The sequence below is a fragment of the Bos mutus genome, chromosome 25 (assembly GCF_027580195.1).
Source record: "Bos mutus isolate GX-2022 chromosome 25, NWIPB_WYAK_1.1, whole genome shotgun sequence".
In the NCBI taxonomy this organism is placed as follows: Eukaryota; Metazoa; Chordata; class Mammalia; order Artiodactyla; family Bovidae; genus Bos; species Bos mutus.
This window is the reverse complement of record NC_091641.1, coordinates 28,188,788-28,201,397: the sequence shown is the minus strand read 5'-3', so window position 1 is coordinate 28,201,397 and position 12,610 is coordinate 28,188,788. Positions and strand designations below refer to the sequence as shown.

Genomic DNA, 12,610 nt, shown 5'->3' with positions numbered 1-12,610 from the left:
TCAGTTGTGTGGGACTCTTTGCGACCCCATGGACTGTAGCCTACCAGGCTCTTCCGTCCATGGGGTTTTCCAGACAAGAATACTGGAGTGGGTTGCCATTTCCTTCTCCAGGGGATCTTCCCAACCCAGGGATTGAACCCAGGTCTCCCACATTGTAGGCAGATGCTTTACCATCTGAGCCACCAGGGAAGTGGTTAATGCTCCTAATTGGTGACTAAGGTGCTCTGTGACAATTCAATGCAAAGCAAAGTGATCCAGGATTGAATGCTAGTCCTTGTAAAAGGACTTTAGTGGGACAATTGGCAGTAATTTGAATAAGGTCTCTAGCAGGTTATTACATCAGTGCCTGTTTCCTTGTTCTGACGATTGTACTATGGTTATGTAAGATGTCAATATCTGGGGAAGCTTGGGTGAAGAGTATAGGGGAACTCTGTACTACTTTTGCAACATTTCAAAAAGTCTGGCATTATTTCAAAATGAAAAGTTAAAAATCAAAAATTAATAATTAACCGAAATAGGGTAAACAGAAGAGAGAAAGAGAGAAAATGAGAATGGAATTGGATGTGACCACAGAGGAAGGAAAAATGGAGAAAAAGAAGCAAAGAGAAAGTGACTTCCATGAGGTCAGAGGTTACACCTGCTGTTTGGGTTTCCAATGACCCCCTGCTTCTGGGAACTCAGCGTATCTTTTGGGAGGTAATATTCATTGAGGAATATTAATTGAGGTAATATTCATTGAGGAATCTGAAGAGGATTTGAATCGACCTCACATTCAGAAAAGGCCTCAGAGGCTAATTTCTGACATTGTCTCCAAAGACTGGTACATAGTCAGTGCACTGTATGTGTTGAAACTGTGAATCTCTTGCATGTAAAAACATTTAAAATACACCGCCACCTTGGTAATCGAGTTTTGGTATGCCCACTTTTTTTAAAAAAAGTTTTTTCCAAAACTTTTTTTTCCGAAAAAGTTTTTCCTTTTTTAAACTTTTTTTGTTTTTTTGGTTTGTTTTTGAGGTATAATTCACATACCACACAGTTCACAATTTATTCAAAGGTTTTCGTTACCATGCAATCGCTACCATTACCTAATTACTAGATATTTCATCACGCCACAGAAGAACCCCACACCCGGTTAGCAGTCACTTCCCACCCCCACCGCCCCGCGCCATCGCCCAGCCCCTGACTAGTCTACCGTCCGAATGGATTTCCCTGTTCTGGGCATTTCTTGCAAGGGGATCAAGCATTTGCGGACCCACCGCACATCAAAAGCTCAGCCCCAGGATCGCTAGAGGCCACGGGATTGGCCGGCGGGGGTTGGGTGTGCGCGGGGCGCCCAATCGCCTTCGAGCATCGGAAGGAGGTAGGTGCAAGTGGCTGGAGGCGGCGCGCCGGCTGCCCGGGCGGAGGGCGGAGGCCGAGGAGCCAGCGGCCTGCGTTCGTGGGGCGCCCTGGGAACCGGCATGGTGAGCTGGTGGCAGGCGCTCACGCGCGCCGCCGGGCGTTACCCTTGGCCAGCGAACGTACTGCTTTACGCCGGGTTCTTCTCGGGCGGCGACGCGCTGCAGCAGGTGCTGCGGGGCGGCCCGGCAGACTGGCAACATACGCGGCACGTGGCTACCGTGGCCGTGGCCTTCCACGCGAACTTAAACTATGTGTGGCTGAGCCTGCTGGAGCGCGCACTGCCTGGGCGCGCGCCGCGAACCATCCTGGCCAAGGTGCTGTGCGACCAGGCTCTGGGCGGGCCGGTGTACGTCTCTACCTTCTACGCGGGTGAGGAGACGGGCGGGGACCTGGAGGCGGAGCTGGGGGACGGGCTCGGATCTGGAATTGGGGGACTGGAGGCAGGGGCTTCCTGGGGCTGGGACGGAGCAGGATCCTGGGGCTCTGTGGGGACGGGGCCGGGGCTGGAAACCCTCCCGTGGTGGCCAAGGGTTAGGAGACTGGGAGGGTCGGGGTGAGAGCGGGAGATCGAGGTGTGAGGACCGGGAAGTCTGGGGACCGTGGATTAAGGGGATTGAGGGGAAAGAAATTGAAGCGTGGTTGCTGGAGAGGCCTGGGATTAGGGCGCGAGAGGCGCATTTGGGACGCTGAGGTTGCAAATAGTCTGGGGCTAGAAGTTTCAGGGGGCCCTGGGGTGTACGTAGGCCGGAACTGGGGGAGGCAGGAATGGAGATCCATTTTTCCCCTGAAAAAAAAAAAAAAAAAGATCCACGGGAATTTCAAGGAGACCCCCAGCTCGTTAGCATAGCCGCTGCGACCCCTGTGACTAGGTTGTGGGGCGGCGGGTGGGGCGGGGGGTGGGACGGTCCGGGGTAGGGTTGAGGGGAGGCGGTCCTGCTCCTGGGAAAATTCACGCCTGGGGCTGGGGGCCTCGTTTCCACTGGAGGGATAAGGCTTTCCAACACGAAAACAAAATGTGAGGGGATTCAGGATGGTCGGGGCAGAGACAGGGGAATCTGAGGTCCTACCTAAGTGTTCTCAGTCGTGTCCCGACTCTTTGTGACCCCATGCACTGTAGCCTCCCCAGGCTCTTCTGTCCATGGGATTCTCCAGGCAAGAATATTGGAGTGGGTTGCCAATTCCTTCTCCAGGGGATCTGTCCAAACGCAGGGATCGAACCCAGGTCTCCTGTATTGCAGGCAGATTCTTTACCATCTGAACCTCCGGGTCCCACCTGTTTCCCCCCAGAATGTGTGCTCAGGGCCATTCTCCTGCTTTTGTAACAAGGTTACCTGAAGGGAGTCCCACTCCCACTTCAAAACCCACAGATAATGTGAGAAGACCTTGGACCCCTGTTATGAGAGGGTTCTGTACCTGTGAGGGTGCAGGGAGCCCCCCCTCTTCAGAAAGCACACCGAGGAGCCTGAGGGCCTACCTTTGGGAACCTTCCTTAGTGCCCTAAAATTCTAAAACAGTGGAGAGGGCTCTGTGGCCTTCATCTTCATAGCGTTTTCTATCACCTGGAAAGGAGTGAGCATGGGAGGGGCACCCATCCATTAAGAAAATTCAAGAATCCTGGGCCTGGCCTTGGCATTGGGGAATCACAGATTCCCCCCAAGGGGTCATGTCAGTGCCTGTTGGTACTTTCTTCTAAACGGGTCGAAGTGATCAAGTTACCGCTTTGAAGGAACTTACACCGCCCCATGGATCTCATTTTGAGGACCAGAGTTGCTCACAAATTGCACAGGAATCATTCCTGATACAGTGCCAACCACACGGTTGACAGGGTCCATGAGGTCAGGGCCTAGAGGACCTGAGAGCAGGAGCTGCCTGGTTTATCAGAAATCTGTGCCTTATCCCCGGGAGTGATGACCTGGCCTGGACGTCACTCCCAGGGATAAGGCACAGATTTCTGTAAACATGAAGTCGGGGAGGTAGGAGGGGGGTAGGTTGGATGTCTGTTCAAGGCTCTTTAGACTTGGAAATTGCCTGTCTTAGATGATCCTTTGTGCTGGGCCTCCCTTAGAAGCTAGAATAGCTATGATTATGAGATCTGGTTCAGAATCCACACCTGGGTTGCTCCCTGAGCGCTTTTCCTCCTGTGTAACTTGACCATCCTCAGCCCAGGGTTATGAAAGAAAGGACATAAAATGCTTAGGCCTTAGTTACTGCCGTGTAAGTTGAGTATGGTATTACCAATATTGGGCTCAGTTTTCTTGTAAGTCCTGTTCTAAGAATCCCCCGCAATTGACTTAAAATACTTTATTTCCCCTTCCTCCCAATCAGAGTTGGGGGAGAATTTTTAAAGCACTCTTATGTTTACATCCTTCCTAAAATAAGAGGGTTTTATTCTTTTCCCCAGACTTCCTTTTCAGGGTTGCTGAACATCAGAGTTTTCCACATGTTTTTAGGAGCACTGAATTGATGTGCCGCTTTCAAATTCCAATTCGAAAGCCTCTTTAGATGGGAAATCTGAAGTTGCTAGAACACCCAGGGTCTGGCAGCCTTTCTGTAAAAGTAAGAAATTAATTTTAAAAAATTTAAGAATTTCAAAAAATCTTTTGAAAGGAGAGGAAAATGTCACTAATAGTCCCACTATGATTATATTGAGGTTTTTGTGAATTCTCTTACAGTTTTTTTTCCTAAATAATTCCGCTATAACCTCATACCCTGCTATTGTCACTTCATATTAATCATCACTTTAAAATGTACCCAGTTTTAGAATGCAGATTGTCTTCTGTTTTCACTGTTGGGTCAGATGGGACATACTGAGTGAGTGATGTTGGAATAGAAAACTTGAATGTGAACTGTTACACAGTATTCTTCCTATTGAATCTTATTAAAAATAGGTATGAGTATTCTCGAAGGAAAGGATGACATATTTCTGGACATGAGACAGAAATTCTGGAATACGTATAAGGTAAGACAGACTTTTGAAAAAGACAACCATGATCTTTCTGTATCTTTTTTTTTTTTTTAATATTTATTTATTTATTTGGCTGTGTCGGGTCTTAGTTTCCACAGGGAATCTTTCTCTGTGGTTTGCAAGCTTAGTTGCCTCGAGGCATGTGAGATTTTAGTTCCCCATTAGGGACTGAAACTTCCTCCCTGAACTGGAAGGCAGATTCTTAACCACTGGACCACCAGGGAAGTCCTTTTTTGTATCTTTTTAACATAAAGTGAAAGTGAAAGTAAAGTCACTCAGTCCTGTCCGACTCTTTGCGACCCCATGGACTGTAGCCCACCAGGCTCCTCTGTCCATGCGATTCTCCAGGCAAGAATACTGGAGTGGGTTGCCATTCCCTTCTCCAGGGGATCTTCCCGACCCAGGGATCGAACCCAGGTCTCCTGCATTGCAGGCAGATGCTTTAACCTCTGAGCCACCAGGGAAGCCCTTTTTTAACATAAAATACATTTAAATAAAAATATTCTTAAATTAGGGCTCCAGATGGTTGACACAAGGATACAGTGTTTTGACAGATCTTAAATTTGTTGTAACGGTTAAAGGAGAAGCTTTAAGAATGTCTATATGTGTCTCTGAATTTTATTCAATGCTCACAATGATTTCTGCCATTCTTGTATTTATTCTTGTTAGTGATTACAGTGATTTTTGGAGTCAAAGAGGTTATTGAAAAATAGGAATTGTAGAATGTGAGTGGCTTAATGGAATCATTGCCACTTTTCGAGCTGATGTTCCCAGGTATGCATTCTGCTGGGTCCCCGTGAAATGAACCTTCTTAACATCACAACGGTATTTACAGAAAAGGAAAATGTTTCTCAGGGCTCGAAACAAGTCACCTCTTGTACTCAGTAGTTGTTTAACCGCTAAGTCATGTCTGACTGTTTTGCCACTCCATGGACTGTAGCCCACCGGCCTCCTCTGTCCATGGGATTTCCCAGGCAAGAATACTGGAGTGGGTTGCCTTTTCCTTCTGAAGGAATCTTCCCAACTCAGGGATCAAACCTGTCTTTCCTACGTTGGAAGGCGGATTCTTTACCACTATTACCTGGGAAACCCCAACCAACAGGTTAAAGCCTGTTAAAATAAATCTATCTTAAAAGCTAAACTTATTCTCTAGCATGAAGTAGCTAGAATACATTATTAGAAAATCACCATAAAGTAGGTTTGGTCTATAGTTTCAAAAATTCATTGATGATCCTGTGTTTTATCAGTATTTCCCTGAATCATTTGCGCGAGCAAACAGGAAAACTGCAATATATAAATATATGTTGTTAACAGTGATTTGAAAGTAGTTGTCTTCCAGAATTGGTCCTCATTCAGGTAGACTTTTCTATAGTCTAGATGACTATAACTAATAACAATCTTTATGCCTGTGCCTAACAGCTTTCTGTACAACTTCCCACCCTCTTCCACTTGAGAGACCATAAGTAATCTAATTTAATCTGCTTAGTCTGAAATATACTCCCACCTCCACATTCTTCCTGTCTGGTATTTCTTTTTTAAACCATTGTTTCATGTTTGTTTTTATTTATTTATTTTGTTGTCTGTTTTTTTTTTTAATGCTTTATAGAACAAACTGTCTGATTAGCTTGTGCAATTTAAAAGCATCCTAATAAAGTTTTCCTTTATTCCAGAGTGGTCTGATGTACTGGCCTTTTGTACAGGTGAGTTTCAAACTACTGAGAATGCTAATTTGTGGGTTTGGTTTATACGGAGCACTCACAGATATGTTCTCTCTGTTACAGCTGACCAACTTCAGCCTCATTCCCATTCACTGGCGAACAGCTTACACTGGACTCTGTGGTTTTCTGTGGGCCACCTTCCTCTGTTTTTCTCAACAGGAAGGTGATGGCACCTTCAAATCAGCTTTTACTTTCCGTCGTATCAAGGGGACAAATGAAGTTGAAAAGCCCTCAGAGAAATGACAAGTCAAGAACTCCCTTAAAGGGACTCATTTTGTCCCCTTAAGTAAGCACAGTGAATTGCCTGCAGATAAAATACTCTGCTTACCAGTTACGTGCTCCCTTTTGAAGATTTACTTTCCTATAGACCTGACTGCTTTTTAATTAGCAATGATAACTTTCAATTTTATCCACATATCCTTTTTCCCCCCATTCTAATCTGGAGCTATTAATTCTCTAATATTTTCACCTCTCTAATGGTGGTGGTGTTCAGTTGTGTCCGCTCTTTGCGACCCCATGGACTGTAGCCTGCCGGGCTCCTTTCTCCATGGAAGTTTCCAGGCAAGAATACTGGAGTGGGTTGCCATTTCCTACTCCACTTTGACTCCTCTACTACCTTGGTTAATATCAGTGATAATGGCAAAGTGGCATTTTATAATCATTACTATTTCTGGTCTAATATTTTATTGCCAGTTAATGTAGAAAACCGCCATTTTGATGGTATACATCTCTTCTAAAATCTCAGGTTGTCTCCTAAACACTTTTGGATCAGATTATTTTTTATACCAAAAATAGTCCTTACAGTAAATTTTTGTTTATACCACATTCAATCAGAAAGTTTGAATAAACAGATTACCCCCCCAAATATTGTATAATAATTTATTGTTATGCTAACATGAAGGCTCTGCAAGTACATTTTATATATTAAAAAATAGTGTATCTTCAGTGGTCCTGAATAGAGTATATTTTACTGATGTTTTCTCTTTTTATAGTTTTTAAGGTTTTGTTTTTTTTTTTTTTTGGTTAATGTTTTTTAGTTTTTAGTATATTCACTTGGTTAAATATCCCATTTCCTAGATATATGAAATATACAAAATATTTGTTTTTAAAAAGAAATATATTGAATGAAGTTTCTGAAAAAAAAAATTAATAAGTTTTGTTCTGGAAGAAAGAACTCAATTCCATAAAGTTTCAGGGAAAATATTTATCCCAAAATTCACACTGATGATATATATTTTTTAAATTACTGCTTTAACGTAAGTCTTTATAGGTAATTTTTAAGGTTGACATGAGAAATTCAATCCAGTTTTTCATTTCTATCTTCAAAGTCAGTGGATTTAAAAATTAAAAATGGATTTAAAAATGTGATTATTTTAAGAAGTTTTAGCAATTTTCACCCAAGAATTGCATCATTATTCTGTTGTTTCCAATGGAGTGTTTCACAAATTTAAAGATGTTGAACATTGCGATGTTAAAATTTATCTTGAGACTTTATATATAAGATTAATTTAAGCTTGTTTGCCAAAATATTTAAGCATATAATTTATATAACTTGTAATTTAAATTTATATGTCATAAATATATGACTTTTAAGTATATGAGTTATTTGAATCTAACAGATATTAATATATTTTACATTATTGGGGCAAGAGTAAGGACATTTCTAGAGAGTTTAATTCTAAAATAATTGGTTTTTCGTAAAGTTTTAAAAGTAGTTCATATAACAGAAGAGCTATTTCACAACATGTAAGACATGTTTTATCATTTAAAAAGTATATCCAGGACTTCCCTGGTGGTCTAGTAGTTAAGAATCCACCTGCCAACGCAGGGGACATAGGTTCCATCCCTGGTCTGGGAACATACCACATGCTGAAGGGCAGCTAAGCCCTACCTTGGGCTGCAATTACTGAGCCCACGCTCTGGAGCCCACACACCACAACTAGAGATCAATCAATCAATTTATCTATCAAAAAGAAAAGCATATCCAGAGTAACTATAGTAAGGACTGCTTGACAGTGTTCTAGACCAGATTCAGCACTACTTATGGTGGAAGAGTAGTGTTTGGGAAAACGTTTGAGAAGACAAACCTCGGGGGGAAGGGCGAAAAGCTTATTATTCATAAAAGTTTGATAATCTTGACTCAATAATGTGTTACTCTGTACTGCAGAGGTATGTAGCATGTATTCTCTGAATTTTTGCAAATAATACTGTTTTAATTTTTCTCAAGAGTCTTTTTGTGTCTTCGTGTGAGAAATGGAACTCATTCGAAATAATGCAATGTTTGTTTTAAAATGCTGCCATCCTTGGTAAAACACGCTCTTGACCTTCCAGGATTTAGAACAGACCAGATGGATGCTATTCTTCTTCCAAATTTCTCCATTCCGTAAGGCTTCTCTCTCTCTCTCTTTTTTTAATCATTATTTTTGGCCGTGCCTCGCAGCGTGCGGACTCTTAGATCTCCAACCAGGGTCCTCTGCTTTGGAAGTGCGGAGTCCCGACCACCGGGCCGTCAGGGAAGTCCCCCATAAGGTTTGTTTAACGTGCTTGTGTGTTGCCCCCTGGCCCTCTTTTCTGGCCCCCTGTTGCTCAGGCAAAGGCAAAACCTTTCATTCGTTTTTCATGACAGAGCTGAAGAAGACTGGATTTTCAAAACAACTTCACCTAATACACGTAGAAAACAAAAGGGAAATTTGGAGGATGTCAAAACATTTGTTTTCAAAGCTTACAGACTGCTGCCTTCTGACCCTGGGTCCATTTGCCCTGTAGCTGTAATGGCACCTAGCCAGTTTCCCTCCTTTTCCTCCTTTGATAGTCGCCTTATAATGATGCCATTGGCCATCACCCCCAGGGAGCTGTCTTCCTGGCCCTGCTACCATTAAAATCAAGGGTGCCCAGTCTTGACTTTCCTGGTTTCCATTTCCAGTTTCAGATGTAGGCCTTTTACTAAGATAACTAAAAAATGAATTCTCAAATCAGGGGAGATCTTTTCCTTCTACACGAGTGGATGCAACCAGTCTTATAGTCCACTAGGATAACTGTAGTAGATAAAATTTCATAACCCTCATGTAAATAATAAAGGTTATTAAATGGCCACTGTAGGGATATGAAGAGGATAAATAGCATGCGACAACTGTTAAAAGAAGTCCATGGTCTTGGGGACTTCCCTGGTGGTCCAGTGGTTAAGAATTCGCCTACCAATGCAGGGGACTTGGGTTCAGTCCCTGGCTGGGGAACTAAAGAGCCCACAAGCCACAGAGCAACTAAGCCTGAGCACTGCAACTATGGAGTCTGCGTGCCACAACTAGAGAGTCCATGCACCACAACAAAAGATCCCTCATGATGCTACAAAGGTCCCACGTGCCACAACTAAGACCAATGCAGCCAAGTAAATAAATATTTTTTAAAAATTAAAAAAGAAGTCCTTGATCTAGTTGCAAGTATAAGTATAAAAAAAATGTGTTACTCTGTACTGCAGAGGTATGTAGCATGTATTCTCTGAATTTTTGCAAATAATACTGTTTTAATTTTTCTCAAGAGTCTTTTTGTGTCTTCGTGTGAGAAATGGTATAAAATATGGTATATGTGACAATCAGGTTCTCAGGAGATCTAATCCAGTTCACCATTCAGTACCTGAGCAGCATCCATGACAAGTGGTCGATAGAAAGCTTGACTGTTGCTGTAGTAATGCCACCCAGACACAGGCTGGTGACATAAGCAGTGAAAAGTGAAAGTGAAGTTGCTCAGTCATGTCCAACTCTTTACTGTCCCATGGACTGTAGCCCGCCAGGCTCCTCTGTCTATAGGATTCTCCAGGCAAGAATTCTGGAGCGGGTTGCCATTTCCTTCTCCAGGGGGTCTTTCTGACCCATGGATCAAACCCGGGTCTCCAGCACTGCAGGCAGACTCTACCGTTTGAACCACCAGGGAAGCACATAAGCTTTTAAAATCATGGTGCCTGAGCAATCTGGAGAAGCTCCATGGAGGAGATGCCACAGCTAGATGTTGAGAGATGGATTCAAAAGACTGAGGGTCTGTGAATTGGAGTGGTGATGGTAGGATCAGATGAGATCTTTTTTTTTTTTTTTAATATTTTTTATTTGGCTGCACTGGTCTTGGTTGTAGCACTTGGGTTGTTTAGTTGGGGCATATGGAATCCTTAGTTGCAGTGTGCAGACTCTTAGTTGCAGCATGTGGGATCTGGTTCCCTGCCCAGGGATTGAACTTGGGCCCCCTGCATTGAGTGCATGGAGTCCTAGTCCCTGGACCACTGGGGAAGTCCCAGGATGAGATGCGATCTTGAAGGAGAGAGCAAAGAAAAAAAAAACAAACAAAAACAAAACGGCATGTAGCTTCTAACATAGAGAGAAATATCCATAACCATTCCTCAACTTTGAATAATGTAGATACTTCTGTCTAGCTTACTTGTAATTGAAAATCATGTATAATTTGCAACCTATCACTCTTTCACTTGTAGGAAAATTAATGAAAGTTACTCCATTTTATCTATATCATAGTTGGTTTGGTGAGAAAGAATTAGGCAATGTGAGAGTTTGCACGTGTTTACAATTTTCTGCTGACAAAAGTCCATCTAGTCAAAGCTATGGTTTTTTCCAGTAGTCATATATGGATGTGAGAGTTGGACCATAAAGAAAGCTGAGCACCAAAGAATTGATGCTTTTGAACTGTGGTGTTGGAGAAGACTCTTGAGAGTCCCTTGGATAGCAAGGAGATTCAACCAGTCAGTCCTAAAGGAAATCGGTCCTGAATATTCATTGGAAGGACTGATGCTGAAGCTGAAGCTCCAATCCTTCGTCCACCTGCTTCGAGGAATTGACTCATTGGAAAAGACCCTGATGCTGGGCAAGATTGAGGGCAGGAGGAGAAGGGGACAACAGAAGATGAGATGGTTGGATGGCATCACTGACTCGATGAACATGAGTTTGAGCAAGCTCCAGGAGTTGGTGATGGACAGAGAAGCCTGGCGTGCTGCAGTCTTGGGGTCACAAAGAGTCAGACACGACTGAGCAACTGAACTGAACTGAATGTGTTGTGATTTAAATGGTTAAATACCACTCAATGTCATTTCTTTGGATAATAGTTTAAATAATTCAGTGGTTTTTAGTATGGAGTTATGCAACCATTGTATAATTTTATTTTACAATTTTACATTTATTTTACAATTTTACAATAGTACTTTGTACAATTTTATTTTATTATTATTGTTTTGTTTGCATAAAAATTAAAAGGGTATTATTTGCAAATATTCAGAGAATATATGCTGTATATTCTCTACAATACAGAGTAACACATTAAGTAAAGGTTATCAGACTTTGATGAATAATAAGCTTTTCTCTCTTCCTTCAAGGTTTGTTTTCTCAAATATTTTCCCAAACACTGTTCTTCCCCCATAAGTAATATTGAAGCTAATCTAGAAGACTGCCGAGTAGCCCTTACTATAGTTACTCTGGATACATTTTTAAATGACAAAACATGTCTTACATGTTGTGAAATAGCCCTTCTGTTGTTATGAACTACTTTAAAACTATGCAGACCAATTATTTTAGAGTTAAACTGTCTAGAAATTTCCTTGCTCTTGCCCCAGTAATGTAAAATGCATTAATATCTATTAAATTCAAGTAAATCATGTACTTAAAAGTCATATACTTATGACATGACTGAGTGACTGCACTGAATTGAAAATTTTCTGAAGCCATGTGTGAGAGTGGCATGCAAAAATGTTTTCCTCACAATCTATCACTAAGGAGATTCAGTGGACAAAGTGATAGGTTTTCCCAGTATACAGTGAGTGAAATTTGGCACTTAGGGGTTCATAAAAATGAAGGGTGCATTAGGAAAACTTTATCTTATTGGCACTGATTTTTTGGGGATCCAGAATAAGAAAACTGTCCAATAGAGGAAAGGAATTAGAGCTACTAAAAGATAACTCAAAGCCGAAAACGTTTTTTACATTCTAATACTTCATTAATAATTGCAATTTAGATTTATTAATACTTTTAATAAAATTTTGTTCTGTTTCTTTCACTATAAAACATGTAGATGTAGAAATTTAACTTTGCTATTTCAGGTGGTATCTAAGTGCAGGAGACACAGGTTCGATCCCTGGATTGGGAAGATGCCCTGGAGAAGAAAATGGCAACCCATTCCAGTATTCTTGCCTGGAGAATCTCATGGACAGAGGAGCCTGATGGGCTACAGTCCATGGGCTTGCAAAAGAGTTGGCCATGACTTAGCAACTAAATAACAGCACAGAACTACAATTTCTAACTCATCCATGTTTTATTTATTTTCCAAGGATTGTCATCCTTTAGAATTCTTTTGAAGCTATTAAAAATTTATTTTTTTCTAGGTGGGCAATTTGCTGTTAGTTCAGTAGAGTTTCATATGAATTTCTACACTGTTGGCCAAAACAAATTATACCCAGAACATACTTAACCATATATTCTGGAGACAGCTTTCATCTGACATTAGATTCATCTTCTGAAAGTATTAGAACATTAATGGATTT

The 12,610-nt window shown here is 41.9% G+C and overlaps 1 protein-coding gene across 2 annotated transcripts; it reads left to right on the top strand.

The window, feature by feature from the left end:
* The first annotated feature begins 1,192 nt into the window (after positions 1-1,192).
* Positions 1,193-11,623, top strand: MPV17L (MPV17 mitochondrial inner membrane protein like). 2 transcript variants are annotated; one of them, XM_005906336.3, is made up of 4 exons: positions 1,193-1,770; positions 4,290-4,360; positions 6,037-6,066; positions 6,148-11,623. In XM_005906336.3, the coding sequence occupies exons 1-4, from the start codon at positions 1,461-1,463 to the stop codon at positions 6,325-6,327; spliced, it is 591 nt and encodes a 196-aa protein (XP_005906398.1). In that variant the 5' UTR covers positions 1,193-1,460; the 3' UTR covers positions 6,328-11,623. The 2 variants fall into 2 exon arrangements, with proteins under 2 accessions (XP_005906398.1, XP_070218729.1); XM_070362628.1 differs by lacking the exon at positions 4,290-4,360.
* Positions 11,624-12,610: the final 987 nt, after the last annotated feature.

What these genes read in the sequence shown, in the direction of transcription:
- MPV17L (XM_005906336.3), top strand. Translation starts at nt 1,461, where the DNA reads ATGGTGAGCTGGTGGCAGGCGCTCACGCGCGCCGCCGGGCGTTACCCT. An exon ending in CGTCTCTACCTTCTACGCGG is followed by an intron (nt 1,771 to 4,289) that starts GTGAGGAGACGG and finishes TATTAAAAATAG; the next exon opens with GTATGAGTATTCTCGAAGGA. An exon ending in AATTCTGGAATACGTATAAG is followed by an intron (nt 4,361 to 6,036) that starts GTAAGACAGACT and finishes CCTTTATTCCAG; the next exon opens with AGTGGTCTGATGTACTGGCC.